Raw genomic sequence first — 19,390 nt, 5'->3', positions numbered from 1 at the left:
TGGCCGACTCACAGGCGACGCCTGTGGGGGGCACCGGCGAGGCGGGAGAGAACGCGCGAGGGACGGCGGGACTTGTAGTTCACAGCGCTGGGAGGAGCCGGTGGCCCCCTGGGATTTAGGCTTAGGGTGGAGCCGGCTGCCGGCTAGGCGGAGCCCGACCGGGAAATTTTTAAAGCCAGGCCTGCCAACCGCGTCACCCTGGGTTCCAGGAGCCCCGAGGGGAGGCGGGTGGCGGAGCGCTGGAAGAGGGCAGAAGCCTGTGTGTGCAGAATTGGAAAAGGAAAAATATGGTGTGAATGAATATGCACATGTCTGGCTAAACTGGAGAAGCCCCTGTCTGCACTTTGTCTGCACGTTCTCGGGCCAAGTCAGCTCGGGGGAGCCCGACTGTGGGGGACCTTCTGGGACTGCGAAAGTGATGGAAGTGCTATAGGGAGGGTTCTCTGGAGGCTACTGGGTGAGATCAAAGGGAGAGCTCCTGCCACTTGTCAGCCATAAACCAAGACCCTCCTCCTTTGGCTGGACACCAAGACACACCGGGATCACCTCTACCTCTGCCTCCCCCCACCTCCAACCAAAACCAGCTCTTGTCTCTGATGCCAAAAACAGAGCTGGGCCACTTCTGCTTTGGCTCTCCCCCTCCATAAATACAGATTAGAACCACTTCTGTTTGCCTCCCCCACCTTGACCTCCATATGGATCAGGACTATTTCTATTTTTCTATTTTTTTCCTTCCCTCAATATGAATTAGGATCACTTCTATCTCCGCCCACCCCCATCCCCCAACACGGACTGGTGTCTCCTCTGCCTTTGTGTCCCACTCCCGGGAACACTACTCAAAACCTGTATGGAATCAAAGCTCAGGCCAGAGACGCTGTGGGCATTGTTCCTGTGACACCCACTAACACCAATCATACTTTGGAGTCTGAGCTGGAGAATCAACCTGTCTGGGACAGCCTGCCATAAAAGTGCCCACACCTAGTTCCATCTGGTCACCAGGGTGCTTCTTTCTAACGATATCTGTAACCCCCATCTCCCCACCCCTGCGCCTCTGCGGTGATCATCTGAGAAGTGAAAGCTAAGAGGGAAGAGACGCTTAGGAGAGCAAAGGAGACAGGGCTGAGTGGAATTCCTAGCAGGTTCGTGGCTAGTGACAAGCTCTTTCCCCAGCCCCTGATGTACCTAGCCTGCAACAGGTACAGGATCATTTATACAGCATCAGTGGGGAGTCCCATGGGCTCCTTTTCCAGGGCTGGAGGTGGGCCTGGGCAGGGACTCTGTCCCTCTCACATACTGTGTCTGAATCTGTGGCTGTGATGGGTAGGGGGAGGAGGGGACATAAGGGGCCCACAGCGACTCATTAAGGTTTCTACCTCATCCCTGGGGCCTTTGGTGGCGTGAATGTGGTGCCAGGTGGATTGCTTGGCGCCTTTGCCCTTCCTAGAGACAGCAACAGGGCCCTGGGGTGTGGTGGGGAGTAACTGCCCCATAGGCTCCTCCAAAACCCTGGGGCTCTCAGACCAGCCCCCAGAAACATCCAGAGCCAACAACTACAAAAATAAAGCATTTATTTCCTATCCAAAAGTGAGCCCTGGGTGTTGGGTGGTAAGGGAGAGTTGGAAACCAGGGTGGGTTTGTGAGAAGTCAGGGCCCTGAGTGAGACCGTGTTGGATGTGGGAAGAACAGGCTTGGCTGAGGTCTGGTGCAGGGGGAGGGATAGAGAGTGCTGTGGGGACTGTTTCAAGTTGCTGGCAGCAGAAGAGACCACCTTCAGTGACAGCCTGCAGAAAGACAGAAACAGAGATGTTGACAGGCCCTGGCCCAGGGGTAGAAATAGACATTGCTGGGCCCAAAAAGCATCTGCTAGAGTAGAGGAACCTGGGAGGACACTTTAAGGCAGGAATTACAAACCCAAATACCTACAGAGACCAAAGAATTCAAATGAGGGAAGCTAGCCAGGTGTCAGGAGATGATCTCAAGAGGACAGTGGCCACTCAACACAAGTTGATTATTGCCAGGTGGAATGTTGGCCCAGGATTTGCCAGAACTCCCCACATTCTTTTAGAGAAATTGGAATATCTGGATATTTATGTGAACTCTCCTGATTTTTAGTGCTGGCAACTCATTCATATTTTGGAAAAAAAAAAAAGCCATGGGAACTGAAGACTACATATCCGGGGGTCATCGTTTGTTTCCTGTGTGGGCTGATGAATGAGGTGAGCCCCTTCAGCCTGGGCTGGTAGTGGGAGGTCTAAGGAGTCTCGGGTTGCTCGGATGCCAGCCATCTCAAACCTATCCCTCTCAAGGTGACACTGCTTCCAAGGTCTCTAGCAGGGCCCAGGGGACGGTGGGGGGTGGGGGTGGGGGCAGAGCTGGGACAGAAGGCCTCACAATATCACGAAGCTATCTCTGCAGTGGAATCTGCAATCTGTCCCTCTTGCCTTCGACACCAAGATCCTGCCTGCTCTTGCCTCAGCTTTTAGTTCCTGTGCTGGATTTGGGACCCTCCCTGAGCCCCCGATGTTCCCCCATACCTACCTGCCTCCGGGTCCTGGGGAGAAAGCAGGACATGTCATCTGCCCGGCCGAATCGGCACTGCATTCCGTCTCATGCCTCTTGGGTTCCACAGCCTCACGTGGCTCCCCTCACAGAGGGGAAGGACAGGGGAAGGTTTGGAAAAGGGAACAGGGTCAGAAATGACCAGGCTTTGTAAAAAAGTCCAGAGAATGCAGAGCCAACCAGACCAGCTGGTGGCTGCTGACCCAAGGCAGGAGGCCAAGGGGCCCAGCCCCTCCCTGGAGGGCAGGCAGCAGGGCCCACCCCAGACAGGCCTGGGCCCAGGGCCTGGGTCAGTGGAACGTGTCTGGCCTGGACCGAAAGCTCTGCCGCACGAGGCTTGGGGTCGGAGGTGAGGCCTCTGGCAATGGGGAGGGTCCCAGAGACTCAGGCTCTGAGGGGTAGGGGGACAGCGCGGGGGGTCTCAGGTTGGGGGGGGTGGCCCCCATCTCTGCTGTCCCCACACTGGCTGGGCAGTGGACCTCAGCGAGAGTAGTATCCTGGAGGCTAGGCGGTGGTCCAGATAGATAGGGAGAAATGCGCGGAGGCCTCAGCTGGGGACCAGGAGGGTCTGGGGGCCGAGCCGAGGCTACTGAGTGGCCCGGAGGACCCAGCCTGGCCTGTAGCAGGCCCATGATGTGTCGAAGCTCCCGGCTCAGCTGAGACACTTCCTGGTTGAGTCGGGAGATCTGTTGAAAACATAACAAATGGTTCCCCAGGTGCCACAGCAACCACGGCTCTCCTACGTGCACACACACCCCCACCCCCAGTTTACAAAACTCTCTCCCAGCCACTGCTATTCACCGCCATCCCCAGAAAAAGGCAGGGCAGGGGTTATCTTTGTCAAGATGTAAACACTCAGCCTCTTTCCAAAAAGGATTTGGGACATCGGCTATTGCTACACACCCCCCTCCCCTGCCTCACTTTTACAAGAGACAGAAAAATGGGCCTTGAAGAGGCCACAAAGCTGGAGGTGACAGACACAGGCTTAGTCTCAGGTGATCCCAGCACACACACTCAAGTGTGTCTATTCAGGGCTTTGCAAATTTCAGGGAGTAAAAATCAACTGAGAAACTTGTCGAAATGCAGATTCCTGGGCCCCAGCCCAGACATTCCAAATTGGGTGAGGCTCAGGAATCTGCATCTTAACGGTGCCCACAGACACTCATGTGTGAGAACCACCAGCCTAGAACTGTGACCCAGGCAGGACTGGCCCTCCATCTGGCTGAACCGGGGCCTGGTCCCGCCCCCAGCCCCAGGGCCCCGCCCAGCCCAGCGGCTGTCCTCCTGGGATGCCTCTGATGTTTATCAGAACCCAGGGAAGGTCCACTCCCAAAGGGTTGGGCCTGGCAGTGCCCTGGTGACAGCTCAGAGATCCCCAGGGAGGAGGCAGAGAGAGGCAGAGTCTTGCCATACAAGATCTGGGCTCTTCCTGACCAGGGTTCAGACATCAGGATCCAGCTCTCCCAGGGCTGAAGGCCTCTCCGCCTCCCTGTCCTCTGCCCCCTACGTTTGCTGAGCGTCCACTTCCCAGGGCTGGAGTGAGGAGAAGGACTTGGTAGGGGGCAGGTCCCTAAAGGAGAGAACCCCACGGTGGTGGAGGGAGGAGAGGCTTTCTTTACAGGCAGGAGGACCTGAAGCAGCTGGGAAGGAGCAGAAGCAGCAGTCACTGAGTGCTTACAGCGGGCCAAGGACTGGCCAGGCATGGGCGCGCTCTTATCTCATCCTTAACAACTCCGGCAAAAACATACTCTTTTCCCCATTTTTAGACAAGGAAATGGAAGTTCAGGGTCATTGTGGGACCTGCCTAAGGTCACCCAGCTAGTGTGAGTATGTGAACTCAGGACTCTGGCTCTAAACCCTGAAATGCTCTTCTATGAGGCACATCTCCCAAGATGCTCTTTTCCAAGGTCGGAGGGGAAGAGCCAGCCCCAACCTACCTCCTGGTTGAGCCTGCAGACCTTCTCCTTCATCTCTTCAGCCTCAGTGGCCAGTTCCTGGCTGGGCCTGGTCCCTGCCGGCAGAATGGGGTGAAGGGATGCAGGGTGAGTGCGAGAGCATGAGTCTGCAGCCTGGGCTGGGTCCCCTCCTGTTGCTGGGCAGGCAGAGAACAAGGGGATAGGGAGCTCTGGGCTCAGGATGATGGGAAACCCAGACTCTTCGGGATGGTTTCCAGGCCCTATAACTTCCCCAGCCCCTTCCTCCCACCCCTGTCTCAGCTCTATACACAGAAGCTTCTCTTTAGCACCTAAACACAGTATGCTCTTCTCTCCTGCCTTTATGCCTTCCAGCAACTCCTTGCTCCACCTCTCAAACTCCTACCCAACCTTTAAGACCCCCCACAAGCATCCCCTTCTCTAAGAAGGAGAGTTAGGGGTGCCCTCTTCTCCTATCTCGAGACTTGTTCTTGTCTCAGTTATGGTACTTAACACCCTGTTCTGGAGTCATTTATCCGAGGACACCGCTGTGTCCCGCGCTGGATTGGGAGCTCGCTAAGGATGGAGGCCAGGTCTCATTTATCTGCATACGCCCAGCACAGAGCCCAGCGCATGGTCAGCCCTTACGACACGTGGAATAGGTGGATGAAGGGACGGGTGGATGGCGGGTGAAAAGGTGACTGAGAGGTGAAGCCTGCGGCTGGCCCTTACCTGCAGGAGGGGCCTGTGAGCAGGGCCGAGGGTGCTCAGGTCTCCTGCTGAACCGGAACGTAGGGGCCTCCGCTGTGCTTCCTGAATCCTCAATGCCATCCACTATCCTGGGATGGGGGCAGCGGTCATCAGTCCCATGGGGAGAGGGCAAGGGCCAGAGCAGAGCAGGCAGAGGGTAACTGGGGACAGCAGTGCCAAGGAGCTGGGGAGGAGCAGCGGTCAAAGGGGGTGGGGTTGCAAGTGTGGTGGATCAGGAAGGGCGGATGGGCAGATGGGGCAGAGACAGGATGAGCACTGGACGAGCACTGGTTGGAATGCTGGGGACAGAGCCCAGAGAAGGTTCTGGAAGCCAGCAGGGGTATGGGGAAGGCAGGGGAGGCTGGCGTCTCACCGGGGACTGAGGTCCGGAGGTCCAAAGGTTCCCAGTGGGGGAATGAGAAGCTGGGGGAGCTTCCAGGCAGCAGAGGCCCTTGGGGGGCCATGAGGGGAGGGGCTGTGGCCCCGGCCAGCCAAGGCAGGAGAAGGGGTTGGGGACAGGGAAGGGGAGGAGACAAGGGCTGAGAATGGGGGCAGCTCCTCGCCCAAGAGGCTGACCAGGGAGCCCCGGGGTCGTGCTGGGCTGAGGTTGGGCAGCAGGAGGGGCCGGCGGGGCCTAGAACCACCCCCAGACTCCACCCCAGTCTCAGCCTCCGTGATGGATGGCAGGGTCTTGTCTGAGGAGGAGCCAAGGCTTTCCGAGCGGGGCTGTGGGCAGAGGGCAGCTGATGTCAGGACAGTGAACAATAGGCCCCTTCATTAAACAACGGCCTTCACTGGCATTTGCTGCTTCCCCTCCCCCTCCCTTCTCCCTGCAGCAAAGGAGCCAAGGAAAGGTGCCCCCAGCACCCAGACTCTCCCCCATGCAACCTCACCCCTACCCAGGAAGGTGGTGTTACCTGGGAGAGGCGAGGAGACCGGGAAAAGCGGCTGAGGCCCTGCAGGGACACAGGGGGGTTCAAGCTGACTCACACCTCCCCCCTCCCCTGCTGCAGCTCTTCCTAGTCCCACCCATCAGTGCTGTGGGCTCTGAGAATGTGGGGCCTTTCTGTGCAATGGAGTCAGAGATACTTCCAACTCCAACTCAGAGACGTCTGAGTGGTAAAGTCCATCTGAAAAGCAGTGAAAGACAAAGGCCCAGAGCCTAAGCCAAAACGGGCTCAGGACACATTTGGTGAGTGCGGAAGAGGAAACCCAGGGGATGATGCCCCAGTTCAGAGAGGGATTTGACAGAGGAGGAGCCCACGGTGGGGGGGAGGGGGGACTGTGTCCAAAGTGAGGGCCCTCTGAGGAGTCTGGAGTGAGGCTGAGGGGTGGCCAACAGAAGATGATGGGTCAGAGGAGTTGGAAGTAGAAGTGGTGAGAGATGGTCCATGGGGTTGGGTGATGGCCAATGGAGAAGGGTCAGGTGGGGGTGGAAGATGTTAAGCATGGAAGGGACAATGGAAGGGGTGCCTGGGATTGAGAAACGATTTTCTCAGGGGGGGAGGAGATGTGTGAGGCTTTCTTGGGCTGGGGGAGGTCTGCTCTGAAGGAGGGGACCTCAGAGGAGATAGAGGCCATAGGGGGTCTACATACATTGGTGTCAGAGCCCTGGCGCAGGTTGAAGGTGAGGTCCCGGGGCAGGCCAGCCCGGAAGGCAGCCCCGTACTCAGGATAGAGCCTCAGGACCTCAGCCAGCCCTCGGCTGCTCAGCTGCTGCAGGCCACAGTAGGTCAGTGCCTTCACGTCAGCGCTGGTCTTCAGCACGCAGCTTGGGCCTGCCCCTGACCCAGGCTCCTGCCCCGGCTCAGGGATATCTGCCCCAATCAGGTCCCCCTTCCCTGTGGGTAAGGGATGGGGACAGTCAGCTGGGGCAGAGGGACCAAGAGGATATCAGCAGGAGGTGGTCAATGGATTTGACGGATGGTCAGTGTGTTTGAAGGGTGGTCGAAGATGGATCAATCAATAGGATTGGTGGAAATAATCCATGGAGTTGGGAAAAAGTCAGTGGAGAATGACGGATGAAGTTGGGAGACAGTCAATGGGGGATGTCAGTATAATCAGTGGAGCTGGATGATCGGTGAAGAATGGCCAGAGCGGTCAGTAAAAGGGTAAAAGTCAATGGAGCTGAGGGTCAGTGGGAAGGGTCAATGGAGTTGGGAGATGGTGCAGTGGGAAAGGACCAATTGAGTTGGGGGAGAGTCACTGGGGGAGGGTTGATGGGTTGATGGCCAGTGGGATCAGGGGAGAGTCCAAAGATGTGGTTGAAAGAGGATGGCAGTAGGGTGATATCCACTAGGGGTAACCCAGACCCTAGATTCCTGACCACACCCAAGGCCTCTGGGGCAAGGTTCTGGGGTAGGCAGTAGGTGGCGGTGGGATCCTCACCCAGGATGGCCAGCACCATGTTGTCTCGGAGCACCTCAAGCGAGCCGGAGCAGACGTAGTAGTGTGCCTGCAGGGCGTCCCCACGGCGCAACAGGTACTCGCCTGGAGCGCAGAACGAGGTCTTGATGTGCAGGGAGAGGGCCCGCAGGCAGCCCCTGCTTGCCGCTCCAAACAGCGGCAGCTGCAGGATCTCCCGATTCAAGTGCATAGCGATGTCAGCTCTCAGCTCGTCTGGGAAGTCACGCAGTAACTGCATAAGGGGCATAGGTCATTCTGGCCATCCCCCTACAGCTGCTACTTGAGATCTACAAATGTGCTGAGCTGTCTCCAAGGGGAGAGCTCCAACTTGCCCTTTGCTTCGAAGTGACCCATTTCTGACCTTCAGGAAGACCTGTGTGTGTCAAACCTCATTTTTGCTTGTGTGTGGACCTCCTAACCCAAGTTCTGGAGCAGAGACTAAGTCTCTTCCTGTCTGTCCACTGCCCATGACTACATGCAGTGGTCACTCACATGTCCTGGTTGCTCAACCCCATACAAGGACCAGCCCTGGTGGGTTAGCCTTTCAACCAGGAGTCAGGAAACTAGGTCAGCTCTGCCCCTAAATCCCTGTGGATGTGGGGCAATCCATTTGCTCTCTCTGGGCTTCCGTATCCTCATCTGTAAAGATGCAGGGTTACAGTAGACCTTGAACATTACCAATGGCCTTCAAGGAACCAAACTTTATGTTCACAGATCCATCCTCATCTTATGGAGCCCCTAGGCCACTTCGGCTTGCTGACCTCTCCCTCTTGTCCCCATTTCCTCCCCAGGCTCCTCTTCTAACTTCCCGCACTCTTCCTGCATCGTGACAACCAGCTCCATGACTTCTCTACTCCCGCGTATGGGTCTAGACCTGTATTTTCATCTACCTGTGGAGCAGCCCCCACCTGGATCTCCCAGAAGCCCCACACCTTCATCCTGGCCTAATCCTGGACTTTCATTTTCACCCCTAAGTCCAGCCTTCCTCCTGTGATGGCTCCATCACACACCTTTGCCCAAACAGGAACCTGGGACTCATTCTGAGCTCCTCTCCTGCAACCGCCTGATCATCAGGTCCCATGGCTCCTACTCTCCGAAACACCTCCTAGAGCCCCAGACCACTCACCAGCCTAAAAGTTTTGCAGGATAAAATCTAAATTCAAGGCCATCCATGAGCTGGGCTGGCCCGCCTCCCCAGCCCTGTCTCTTGCACTCCTGTCTCCCTCCTCCCTCCACAGCACTCACACACCCGGTCCTGAAGGCTCACTGAAGGACTTTCAGTTCCCCGAACTCGCCCTGCTCTTTTGCGTCAATGTTTCCGGACCTGTGTTCCTAATGCTCTTTCGGCCTGGAATGGCCTCTGGTAGCAGGCTGAGTTCCTTCTTGCCCTTGACAACGACCGCTCTTCTGTGCCACCTTCCCTGACTCCTCTACGCCCAGACACAATGTCCCCTCACTGCACCACCATCCCTCCGGCAGAGTCCTAGTCACTGCCTAATTATTTACCTGTCTGCGTCCCTCACCCCACTGGTGACTCCCTGAGGGCAAGGGTTGTGTGTCCCCATCTCTGAGCTCCCTGTGTCCAGCACAGGCGCTGGCCCAAAGCAAGCCCCCAGGAAATGCGGGCTGAGGGGAGGATGGCATTGGCTGAGGCCTGAGCTCCCTTTCAGCTCCCGTACTCTCTAGTGCAAAGGGAAAAGGAGGTGGATTCGGGTGGGTGTGTGTCCCCGCGAGCGGCCCCTCGCCTCCCGGGTCCCCGCGGGCCTCCATTCCAAACCCAGAGGGGCGGCGGCCCCTTTCCCGCTGCGGAAGCCCCGCGCACTACCTCGTTGGCGTCGATGCCGCTGTTGACGGCCCACGTGGTCTGGAAGGACTCGAGCATGCGCTGCTTGAGCGGCCGCGGCAGGCGGTGCACGCGGATGAAGTCCTTGAGGTCCTTCATGCGGCTGTGGTAGAGCGAGCGGCGCGAGTACATGCGCTGGATGATGGCCGTCACGTTCCCGAACACCACGGCGTGCATCAGCGCTGCAGCGGCGGCAGCGGGCAGCCCGTGAGGGACGGCCCCCCTCCGCCTCCTCCTGCGCCCCCGAACCCACCCTGCCTTCCACGGCTCTGGCTTCCGGGGGAAGGTGGGGCAGGAGAGCCACTGGGCTTGGGTGGGGGCAGGGAGGGGCCAGACCTGATGCTCCTCTCCTGCCCCCTCCCCCCCAACTAGGTCGTGAACTTGGGTTTCCCATCCCCTGGGCAAGAGGCTACGCCTTTTTTGTGGCATGCCCCCCAGGGCCAGCATGTAGTAGATGCTGAGGAAACGGCTATGAATGAATGCGCGACTGTCTGGCCGTGGGTGGACATCTTGCCTTCTCTGAGCCCGTTTCCCCATCTGTACGCTGGGCTTAGCAGGGCCACCCCGGGGCTTGGCAGGCCCGGCCTCACCGCCTATGAGCATGGTGCAGATGGAGAAGATCTTCTCCGCGTCGGTGTTGGCGCACACGTTGCCGAAGCCCACGCTGGTGAGGCTGCTCAGCGTGAAGTAGAGGGCAGCGATGTAGGCGCTGCGCCGCGACGGGCCGCCCGCCGAGCCATTGACGTAGGGCTCCTCCAGCCGCTTGCCCAGCTCGTGCAACCAGCCTGGGGGGTGGAGGGAGGCAAGGAGCAGCTGCCCTGACGGGTGGAGAGCTGGCTTTCCCTGAGCTGCCGGCGCTTGACCTTGGGCAACTATTTACAGAGGCGAGGGGAGGTTTGCACCCGCAGGCACAGGAAATGTGAGGAGCAGCCCGGGCCTCGGACTCCCCACAGTGAACTGGTTACAGTTGCAGTAACCAAGGCTAAGCTGCTGAGCTGCTGACTGTTTGAGGGGGGCCCTTCCAACTCTCTAATAGTTTATCGAGCACCCCGTGTACAGGGTGCTGGCACTTGACCCGCCAGACATTCTCTCTGCCCTGGTGGAACTTACAGTCTGGAGGGGAAATATACATGAAATAAATTGCAATAAATTGCAGGTGGGCAGTGAGCTACTAAAAGGGACGTATAGGGCATTCCAGGAGCCATATGGGTTAGGGAGAGCCAACCCAGTTGGGGGGGGGAGGGTATGGTTCCTGAAGGGCTCCCTCAGGACAGAGCATTTTAGTGGACATTGCAAAGAATAGAATAGTCACTGAGAGGAAGAAGGGAGGGAGAGGATTCCCCAGAGGAAAACATGTTCAAGGCCGTTGTGAGAAAGCTGGATGGAGGCCAGTGTGGCTGCGGCACAGGGCGCAGGGGAGAAAGGGAAGCCAGGTGGGGAGAGAGAAGGCTGCAGGGCTATGCAGGGTGTGGACCGAATGCGGACTTGATTTGAGGGCAGTGCAGAGCCACTGAAAGGATCCAGGCAGGGTACTGCTCCCTCTGCCCCAAACACCCTCCCCACCATCAGAGTGTTTCCTGTACTGTTCTGATTGCCTGTCCCTGGTCTGGCTCCCCTGCTAGGCTGTGAGGTCAGCCCAAGGCAGACCCCCGGTCTTCAACTCAGTACTCCCACACCTGACCGGGAAGGAGCTCAATGCACGTTTGTTGGATGGAGGGAAGCCTCTGGGGTGGTGGGTGTGGTGCTGGGGAACGCATCCGCGTGGGGGCCTGGGTGGGCAGGGCAGGCAGATGGGTGTCAGTGAAAGCCTGGGGTCGGTGGCTCACCGATGTCCCAGAGCAGCGGGTCATTGGCCTCCATCTCCCGGCGCCCGATGACGTACCAGACGCAGGCCATCCAGTGGGCGAGGAGTGCGAAGACGGACATGAGCAGCGTGAGCACCACAGCGCTGCACTGGGAGTAGCGCTCCAGCTTCTGCAGCAGCCGCAGCAGCCGCAGCAGCCGCACTGTCTTCAGCAGGTGCACCAGTGAAGTCTGCGGGAGTGCGGTGGGGGAGGCTGTCAGCAGGCACACCTCCTTGGAGCCCCCACGGCCCCTCCCAGCGCCTTGTCACCAGATGCCCTGGAGCCAGGGGAAGCTGGGGCAGGAAAAACGGCCCTGCTGTCCTGAGAAAGTGACCGGGGAATGCAGCGAGGAGAGAATAATACTAACACTAATAAAGGCTAACACTTACTGTATGCGTACTTGCTTGCTTATATAAGTACTTGCTATATGTGTCAGGCACTGGGCTAAGCATTTATAATCCTCATGAAAAACTCACGCTTTCAGTTCAATTATCATCATTGTTCCCGGCTTGCAGATGAGTAAACTAAGGCTTAGAGAGGCTAGTGATTTGCTCAAGGTCACACACTGGGACTTCCATCTGAGTGGCTACCCAAGTCCATTTTGTGCAGTGCTGCCTCTAGCACCGTAGGCTGGTGAAAAAGCAAGTCCTGGTCAGAGGTAGGGAACGATCTCTGGCCCCTGCTTGATGCCCCCAAAGTCCTAGGCACAATCAGCTATGGACAAGAGCTGGCTGGTGGCAATGAGAGCATCTGTGAGGGGAGCCATCCCTTGAGACACAGAAAAGCAAGGGAGAGTGGGAACAGGCAAGAGGCCTGGGGACTGGGGAAGGTTAGGAGCTGTTCCCAGAGAGCACCATGCTGGAATGTTGAGGGAAGGAGACCAGGAACTGAGGGAGTCTCAGTTTGAAGGCTTTGAGGTCTTAGCCCTTGTGGGGCTGGGTGGGGGTTGACGGAACTACCGGCACTAGTAAGCAGCCTGTAAGTGTTACCAATATTACCACCATGACTCTTTTCACTGTGGTCATTAATGCTTCAATTGGCCCTCCAAATTTTAGTGATGAGGAGAAGGTACGCTGGGAGGGGGATGCTTGGAAGCAAGGGCTGGGGGCTCTGGGGTAGCGCCTGGGGAACTTAGTATGAAGGCCCTGCCAGAAGCCTCCAGGAGCATCCCCCATAGTCTTGGCCCTATACAGCTCCTGAGCCACCTCCTGTCCTTTTCTCTAATTTTAGGTGAAGGAGCTGGAAAGGAGGTGGCCCTGCTTCCCCCACATGGACCGTCTCCAGGGCTTAACGCCTGCCCCCAGCTCCCAGAGCTTCTGCCTCCAAACTTGAATCCTTCAGGGCTGCCTCTAGTCACCTGCCCCTGCGCCCCACTCCCTTGGGGCCCTCCTCCCCTTCTCCTTGGACCAGAATGTCCCAGGCCTGGCTCCTTCCACTCCACAGCTCTGCCAGTGCCTACTCATCCTCTATCTTTGCTCTGCCTCCCTCCAGCCCAGCACTGCTCCTCCTCATCTCCCCTTATGCCACATCATCCCCTCGGGGGCCATGTGTTCCTGGGAAGCGAGGTGGTATGATAGAATGAGGAATAGACTAGGAGTCTGGAGACCTGGTTCCAATCTCCTGCCTGCCACTGCTAGCCGTGTGACCTGCGGCAAGACGCTTAACCTCTCTGAGCCTTCGTGTCTACCTCTGAAGAAGAGGATCTGCCTTGAGGGGTTACTGTGAGACTCCTGTGGGATGATGTGCGTGAAAGGACTTAGTAAATGAAAGGTGGTCCTGAAGGTACAGGGGAGGGAGACTGCCTGGGAGGAGGGACAGGGGCCTCTCTGCAGCTCTCCCTCTCCCCAAGAACAGCTGTCTGCCGGTGACACAGCCTGGTGGGCATGGGATGGGAGAGTGCGCTCACAAGGAGGGGTGGGTAGCTCTGCTCAGAGTGGCCAGAGCCTCAGGGCAGACATACACACATGCACGTGTGTGGGAGCGTGCACACACGTGTACGCAGCCAGGAGAAGAGGCCCACAGCCCGTTGGCGGCTAGTTAAATCCGGCTGCGTGTAGGTGGTTTCCTGCTATAGCTGAGTGTGGCAGAGAGAGGAGCGCACAGGGAAACTGCTCTCCACCTCCCCACCCAACAGCCAAGGGAGTCTGGGGACACAGGGTGGGACTCCCTCACCCTGGACTCGACAGCACCTACTATCTGCTGGCTGTGTGCAGAGCTGACCACCCAGGGCATCTCCAGGCAGTCCCTGGGGAGATGGGAGGACCCAGGTCCTGGCACTCTGCCTCCAAACCCGCCCCACAGCCTCTACCTCCTTGTCTTGGCTTACTATGCTCCCCCCAGATGCTCCCTCCCCAGCCCCTGCCAGCCAAATCCTGCTCTCTGTCTAGGGTCTACCTCTGCTTTAACTCCCTCAGGAATCCTTCCCAGACCACCTGAGCCTTATTCTTCCAGCTGGGGTGCTTTAGCCTCCCAGGTGCTGGCTAAATTTCTGATCATCAGATCATTTTCACGCACGCCCACTTTCCTGCCTGGAACTCCGAGATCAGCTAGCTCCAGGCCCAGCTGCCAGCAATACCTGGGCCCCATGTTCATCTCCATTCACCTCTTCTGTTCCTGCTGTCCCCTCCAACAGTCCTGCCCCCTCACCAGCTTAGCTGCCTGGAGGCTGAATCCTTGTCCCTTTTCCCCACAGTGACCATGCTCCACACAGTGCTTTGCAGACAGCTAAATGCTCATCAGTTGTTTGTTAAATAAAAATGTGAAAAGTACCACTCATTTGGCATCAGACCAACGCCGCCTTGGTAGCCCTAGTTAGCTTTTCATTTGTCTCAGCTTCCCTCAGTGACTGTGAGCCGAGCTCCCCAAGAGCACAGACCCTCCCAGCTCCTCTGAGCAGCTAGCATGGGGCTCTGCCCACAGCAGGTGCCTGACAACTACTTGCGGATGGATGGATGGATGGATGGATGGATGGATGGATGGCAAGGGCTGAGTCTGGGTTGGGCTCGGTCCCTTCATGGGAGAGGCTGTGCTGAATTTGGGAGGCTGGGCTGCAGGGTGGGACAGGGGTCACTCACCACGGTGATGTTGAAGACATAAAGCAGGTCAAACGGCAGAGCAGCAATAAGGTCAACAAAGAACCAGGTGGCCAGGTAGTGAAGGCCAATGGAACGAGGAGCAGAGACCACCTGGCCGGACTGGGACACATAGGTGGTGCGGAAGTTCAGGATGATATCTGGGGGTGCAAGAAGCTGTTACTAGGGGGCTTTGGCCTAGAAACTCAGGTTAAGGGGCCAAGGAACTGAGTAAGCTGGGAACAAGTCTGAGACCCGGAAGGAAGTTGGAGGTAGGAATGAGGAAGACAGGTTGGACTTCTGGCTGCTCTTTAGGGAGCAGTGGTCTAAAGGCTAAAGGGGTCAGGGCTCAGGGCACATGGACCATTAGGACTTAAAGACCCAGAAATGGTTGGGCTCTGAATGTCTGGGTCCTGCAGGCTCAGGCTGGAGTGAAGCTTGGATGAGTGGGTCCCCCCAGCCCACCCGCCAGAGTATGTGGGGCAGAGGGTCTGACCCAGGATGAAGAGCATCTCCACGGCGATGTCGCTGACAAGGGTGTGTCGGGAAGTGATGGGGGTGTCGTCATCGCCCAGGAAGCAGACATTGTAGGGGACGGTGACCGCAACGTAGAAAGTGGCAAGGAGGATGAGGCCGTCCCACACGGCCTTGGGGACGCTGTAGTGGAGGAGGAGGCAGCGGGACCCCCCCACGGAGGCCACCTTGTACTCGGGGACTGATGGCTTTGGCTCAAACACGTTCTAGGGGGAGAGGGGTGGCGGTTGGGGACATTTAAGGGAAAGGGGAGCCAAAGCTTAGGGAAGGGAGAGGCAGGGGAGGGGGAAGGGGGGAGTGGCGCTGCAGGCATGACCAAGAGAGGAGATAGAAGGTGCGAGAGGGGTTCAGGGGCTGGTGCCTGACATTTCCTTTCTCTGCCAATCTACTGCTCAGGCCCCCTTTTGATCAATCATGTTTTGTGGGGGGTATTTATAAGGCTTGACCTTCACCCTGCTTGAGAAGGTTATCACAAATCAGGCACATGCCTTAGACCCCCCCCCCAGGGGTCACCAACTTCTCCCTCAAGTTTCACTTGGAATCTGGGGTCCCTGTGGGGGATGAGGATATCCCCGAGATGAGGAGGCTGGCACAGCACACCCCATTCTCTGTAGTCCCCACAAACTACACAGAGGGTTGGAGAATTGATCCCATGGCTTTTTCAGGGTCCTAGGGCTAGATACCAGGACCCCAATGGGGTCTTTCTCCCTAGAACCACAGTTTGTGATTTCACCCCCCCCCATGAGGTAACGCTATCATTCAGAGGTGGGTGATGTAATTGCTGCTAGATCCTGCCCTTATGACATTGTCAGAGTAAAGTAATGTCAATCTAAGGAAGCAAGGGAGATGGGGTTGGAAAAAGATGTGAGGGCACATGGGACACAGCAGAGAGTCGTACATTAGAAATGGGTGGAGGGAGGAATAAGCCACTGGAGGGAGATCAGACAGACAGGGAGACATGAGCAAGGGTGCCTCAGAATCACAGCTGAGAGATGTTGGGGCAGAGATAGGACTCACATTATTGGTTTTCATGCCTCCCTGGCGCCGGCGGCCAAAGTGGCCAGTCAGCCGGTGTAGGACAGTACGGCTCTGCCTCCTGGCAGATCGAAGTCTCGAGCCGGCTCCCCTCCTGCCAAGGGAGTTTTCTGTTGGGAAGAAGGGTGCAGAGATAAGTAGGGGCACACCCCATGAGGCCAGGTAGGAAGACGTCTTGTGTGACCTTCAGCAAGGACCTCTGACCATTCACGCCTCCTTCCCAGACCTGCAGTTACCATGATTACTGTCCCCATGGCCTCCTGGGGAGCCAAGTCCTGGGCCTCCACTCTGAGTGATGTCTTTGAAGGAAAAGAGGAAAAGCACGACTTCTCCCATCTCATTCTTGATGGGCATCATGTCCAAGAGGCACCAAAAGGCCGAGCCTGCAGATGTGGAAAAATGGAAGTTGAGGGTGAGCATCCCCTGGTACCCCTTCCCCCTGAATCACCCAAGGTTCCTGGGCATGGTCAAAGGGCTTGGCAAAGGTTTAGAGATGGAAAGAACACCAGAGATCATGTCAGCTGATTCCTTCCCTTCCTGATGGGAGAAGTAAGGCCTAGAGAGGGTCAGGGATGCACTCAATGTCACATAGTCAGCTTGTGGCAGCGTGGGACCAGCACCCAAGCTTCCACCGTGCCAAGTGGACCCTGTGTATGGCCCAGGATCTGCGCAGAGATGCAGGGAGGGCCAAGCCCCCTTACCATCCTTTCGGTAGAAGCAGATTTCAGCCCGGTGCTCCTGATGGCCCTCCAAGGCCTTGTGCAGCCTCTGCAGGGCTGGCTCACTGGTCTCTGGACCGTAGAGGAAACGGCAGCTGCAGGTTTTCTGCATGACCTCAGTGCGGCCGTAGCCCGTGAGTTCACAGAATCCGTCAGAGCAATAGACAATGGGAAAGCCCCGTGGGCCCTGTGCGTTGGCCAGCAGGAAGTTGCTGTCTGTGGGAAGAAGAGGTCAAGGTTAGGTCAAGGCCAGGAGGGGAGCTTAGCTTCAAGGTGGGCAGTACCTCCCCCAAGCTGTGGTCAGAGGTCACAGAGCCAGAAGGTTCCCAGGCTTCCATGTGATTCCTGGATTCCCTTTGGGATATTCTGTAATGAGAGTAAGAAGAGATAGAGCAAAAGGACAAGGACTTAAGGATGGCCTGGAACCAGGACAAGGACCACTGGTGGGCTGAAAAAGGTCATGCGGTCCTTCCCCCTGCCTTCAAGCTGGTAAGCTATTATAGGGGAGCTACAGTAGTAAGGTCATGGGCTGCAGCACAACACCTCGCCACTTTCCAACTGTAGCCTTGGACAATGGTTAATGAACTCTTCTGTGCCTCTGCTTTCTTATCTGCCAAGTGGGGCATAATATATCTTCCTCACATGGCTGTTGTGGAAGTTACAAGAGTTACCTGGGGAGAACAAATCCTGGCACATACTAAGTGCTACACTGAGAAAGTAAAACGATACCCCCACATTCCCACAGCTTTCAAAACACATGCACGACCGCTATCCTGTCCTTCTATTAGAGAGTAGACAGGGCAGAGATTCTGGTGATATCACACCCATTTTATTGATAGGAAATCAGAAGACGGAGATTATCCAAACTCACAAATCTCTTCTGTTGGGGGAAGGAGACAGTGATGAGCAGTGTCCTCATTCTCTGCCTTCCAAGAAAGGTCCTCTTTTTTAACATATCTTTAGGTAATTTCAGGGGGTCTGTCCCAGTGCTAAAGTCTGACAGCATATTGGGCAAGGAAGATTTTAGTCCAGCAATCCCAGGAGCAGAACCTGAGCTGGCTTCCTCTGGCTCCAATGGGCAAAAGCCACAGGGGACTCTGTGGGCCATCCAGGGGCAGAGTCTCAGCTGGGGGAAGGGGCCTGAGACACCACCAGTGCAGGGTGCTAAGAGGGTTGAATGTGTGGGGGTGGAGAGGCTGATGGGGACTGAAGGTGCCTGGGAGGCTCTGGGCCCTGGGCAGCAGCCTCCTTCTTCCATCCCAGGGCCCGTTGCCCCGGTGATGGGAGCTATGGAAACAAGGGAGGTGTCTGTGGGGGGAGAGTGGGGAGGCGGCTAGGGCCCCGGCGGCTCGGTTTCCGCCCGCGGGTATCGCTCCCCCCACTTTCCAGATACTGGCCAGAGAGCCCGAAGGGGGCAGGGGGAGATCTCTCTTCTCCAAAGTAGGGAAAGGGAAAGGCGGGAGAAGAGGCTGGGAAGGAGGAATGTGGCTGTCCAAGGTGCTGAACCTGGAATCCAAACTGGGGGTGGGCGCGCAGAGAGTTCCTTCCGTCACACGGACCACCCTCCTCCGCCTGCCTCACCTCCCTCAGACACAGACGCGCCAAGATTTGGGGGCGCGTGACCTTAATCCAAGCTAGGTGCTGCTGAAGTCTGATCTTTTTCTCTTTCTTTCTTCTTCTTTCTTTTTTCTTTTTTTTTCCCCTGGAGGAGGGAGATGCTGGAGCCTTCTGGAAGTAGACTCCAGAGCGCCTGACCACTTCGTCCCACCTCTGCGTCTCGGATACCCCCACGCACGCCCCCAGCAGAGCTCTGCCTGGGAGCCGGCGGCTGCCAAGGCCTCTCCTCCGTTTTGCGGCACAAAAAGCGTTTCCTGACTCCAGTCACACCCCCAACCTTGGCCCCCCGCACTCTTGGCCCTTTCCCCGCCTCCCTTCGCACTGCACTCCCAGTCCTGTTTCTTTCCCGCGGCTTCGGGAGTTCCTAGACCGTCAACTCCACTCTCGTTGCCTCGGGTCTCACCACATCCAGTAGACCCGCGCCGGCGCCGAAGCTGACTTGGCCCCAGCTCGAACACCCAGCCCCAGCCTCGCCCCACTCACGCGTGCCGTCGAAGCGGGTGGCGATGGTGTCCAGAAAGGTGTTTTGCGGGGCCAGCAACCCCTTCATGACCGGCATGGCCTCGGGGCTGGGGTTCGAGGCGCGGCCCTGGGGGGCGTTCAGCGCGGCGGGGAGGGAGGGGGAGCGCTGCCGGCGGGGCCGGGGCGCCCCATGCGCCCGCCTGCCTCCTCCCCTCCTCTCGGCGCCGCCGCCACCGCCGCCGCTGCCTCTCTGCTCTGAACCCCGCAGCTCTCGGCTCAGCTTGGCGCCGCCTCGGTCCCCCCACCTCCCCACGGGCCAAGTTCTTTCCCCCGGGCTCGGCCCGCGCCCGCCACGTGGCCCGCACGGGGAGGGGCCGCCAGCGACACCCTCACCCTTCTCCGCGGCCCTCCTCCCAGAGGGGAGCGGCCCACGCGTGTCTCTCCCAGAGAGAATTCGGGACACGCCCACCTGGAGCCGAGACCCAAGAGGTGGGGCGGGGCTTGCGTGGCAGACACGCCCTCTTCCCGGGTGGCCACGCCCCCACGCGTGGTTCCCCGGCGACTCCCTGTGGCTCCGCCCTGCGGGTTTCCCCGCGCACCGCCCACGCAGGGACTGGCGTTTGGTTCACAGTGCCGC

General features: G+C 57.8%; 1 protein-coding gene across 1 annotated transcript; it reads right to left on the bottom strand.

Moving 5' to 3' along the window:
- Positions 1-1,401: 1,401 nt before the first annotated feature.
- On the bottom strand, positions 1,402-18,850 carry KCNH4 (potassium voltage-gated channel subfamily H member 4). Its single transcript, XM_040639876.1, has 17 exons — positions 18,775-18,850; positions 16,657-16,890; positions 16,192-16,338; positions 15,938-16,065; positions 14,883-15,126; positions 14,390-14,547; positions 11,298-11,505; positions 10,062-10,256; positions 9,454-9,653; positions 7,611-7,860; positions 6,819-7,063; positions 6,140-6,178; positions 5,596-5,948; positions 5,205-5,311; positions 4,497-4,570; positions 2,539-3,245; positions 1,402-1,781 (listed from the first exon to the last, which is right to left on the bottom strand). The coding sequence occupies exons 1-16, from the start codon at positions 18,848-18,850 to the stop codon at positions 2,850-2,852; spliced, it is 3,054 nt and encodes a 1,017-aa protein (XP_040495810.1). The 3' UTR covers positions 1,402-1,781; positions 2,539-2,849.
- Between the last annotated feature and the right edge of the window lie 540 nt (positions 18,851-19,390).

Source organism: Ursus maritimus, unplaced genomic scaffold (genome assembly GCF_017311325.1).
Source record: "Ursus maritimus isolate PB19 unplaced genomic scaffold, ASM1731132v1 scaffold_24, whole genome shotgun sequence".
Taxonomy (NCBI): Eukaryota; Metazoa; Chordata; class Mammalia; order Carnivora; family Ursidae; genus Ursus; species Ursus maritimus.
This window is presented reverse-complemented; position numbering and strand designations above follow the sequence as displayed.

Bases quoted from the DNA above. Each gene is read 5' to 3' on its own strand.
- KCNH4 (XM_040639876.1), bottom strand. From the start codon at position 18,850: ATGCCGGTCATGAAGGGGTTGCTGGCCCCGCAAAACACCTTTCTGGAC. The intron at 14,548-14,882 runs GTCAGACCCTCT...TTGCACCCCCAG, and splicing joins GGAGATGCTCTTCATCCTGG to ATATCATCCTGAACTTCCGC. The intron at 4,571-5,204 runs GTAAGGGCCAGC...TTCTGCCGGCAG, and splicing joins CTCACAGGCCCCTCCTGCAG to GGACCAGGCCCAGCCAGGAA.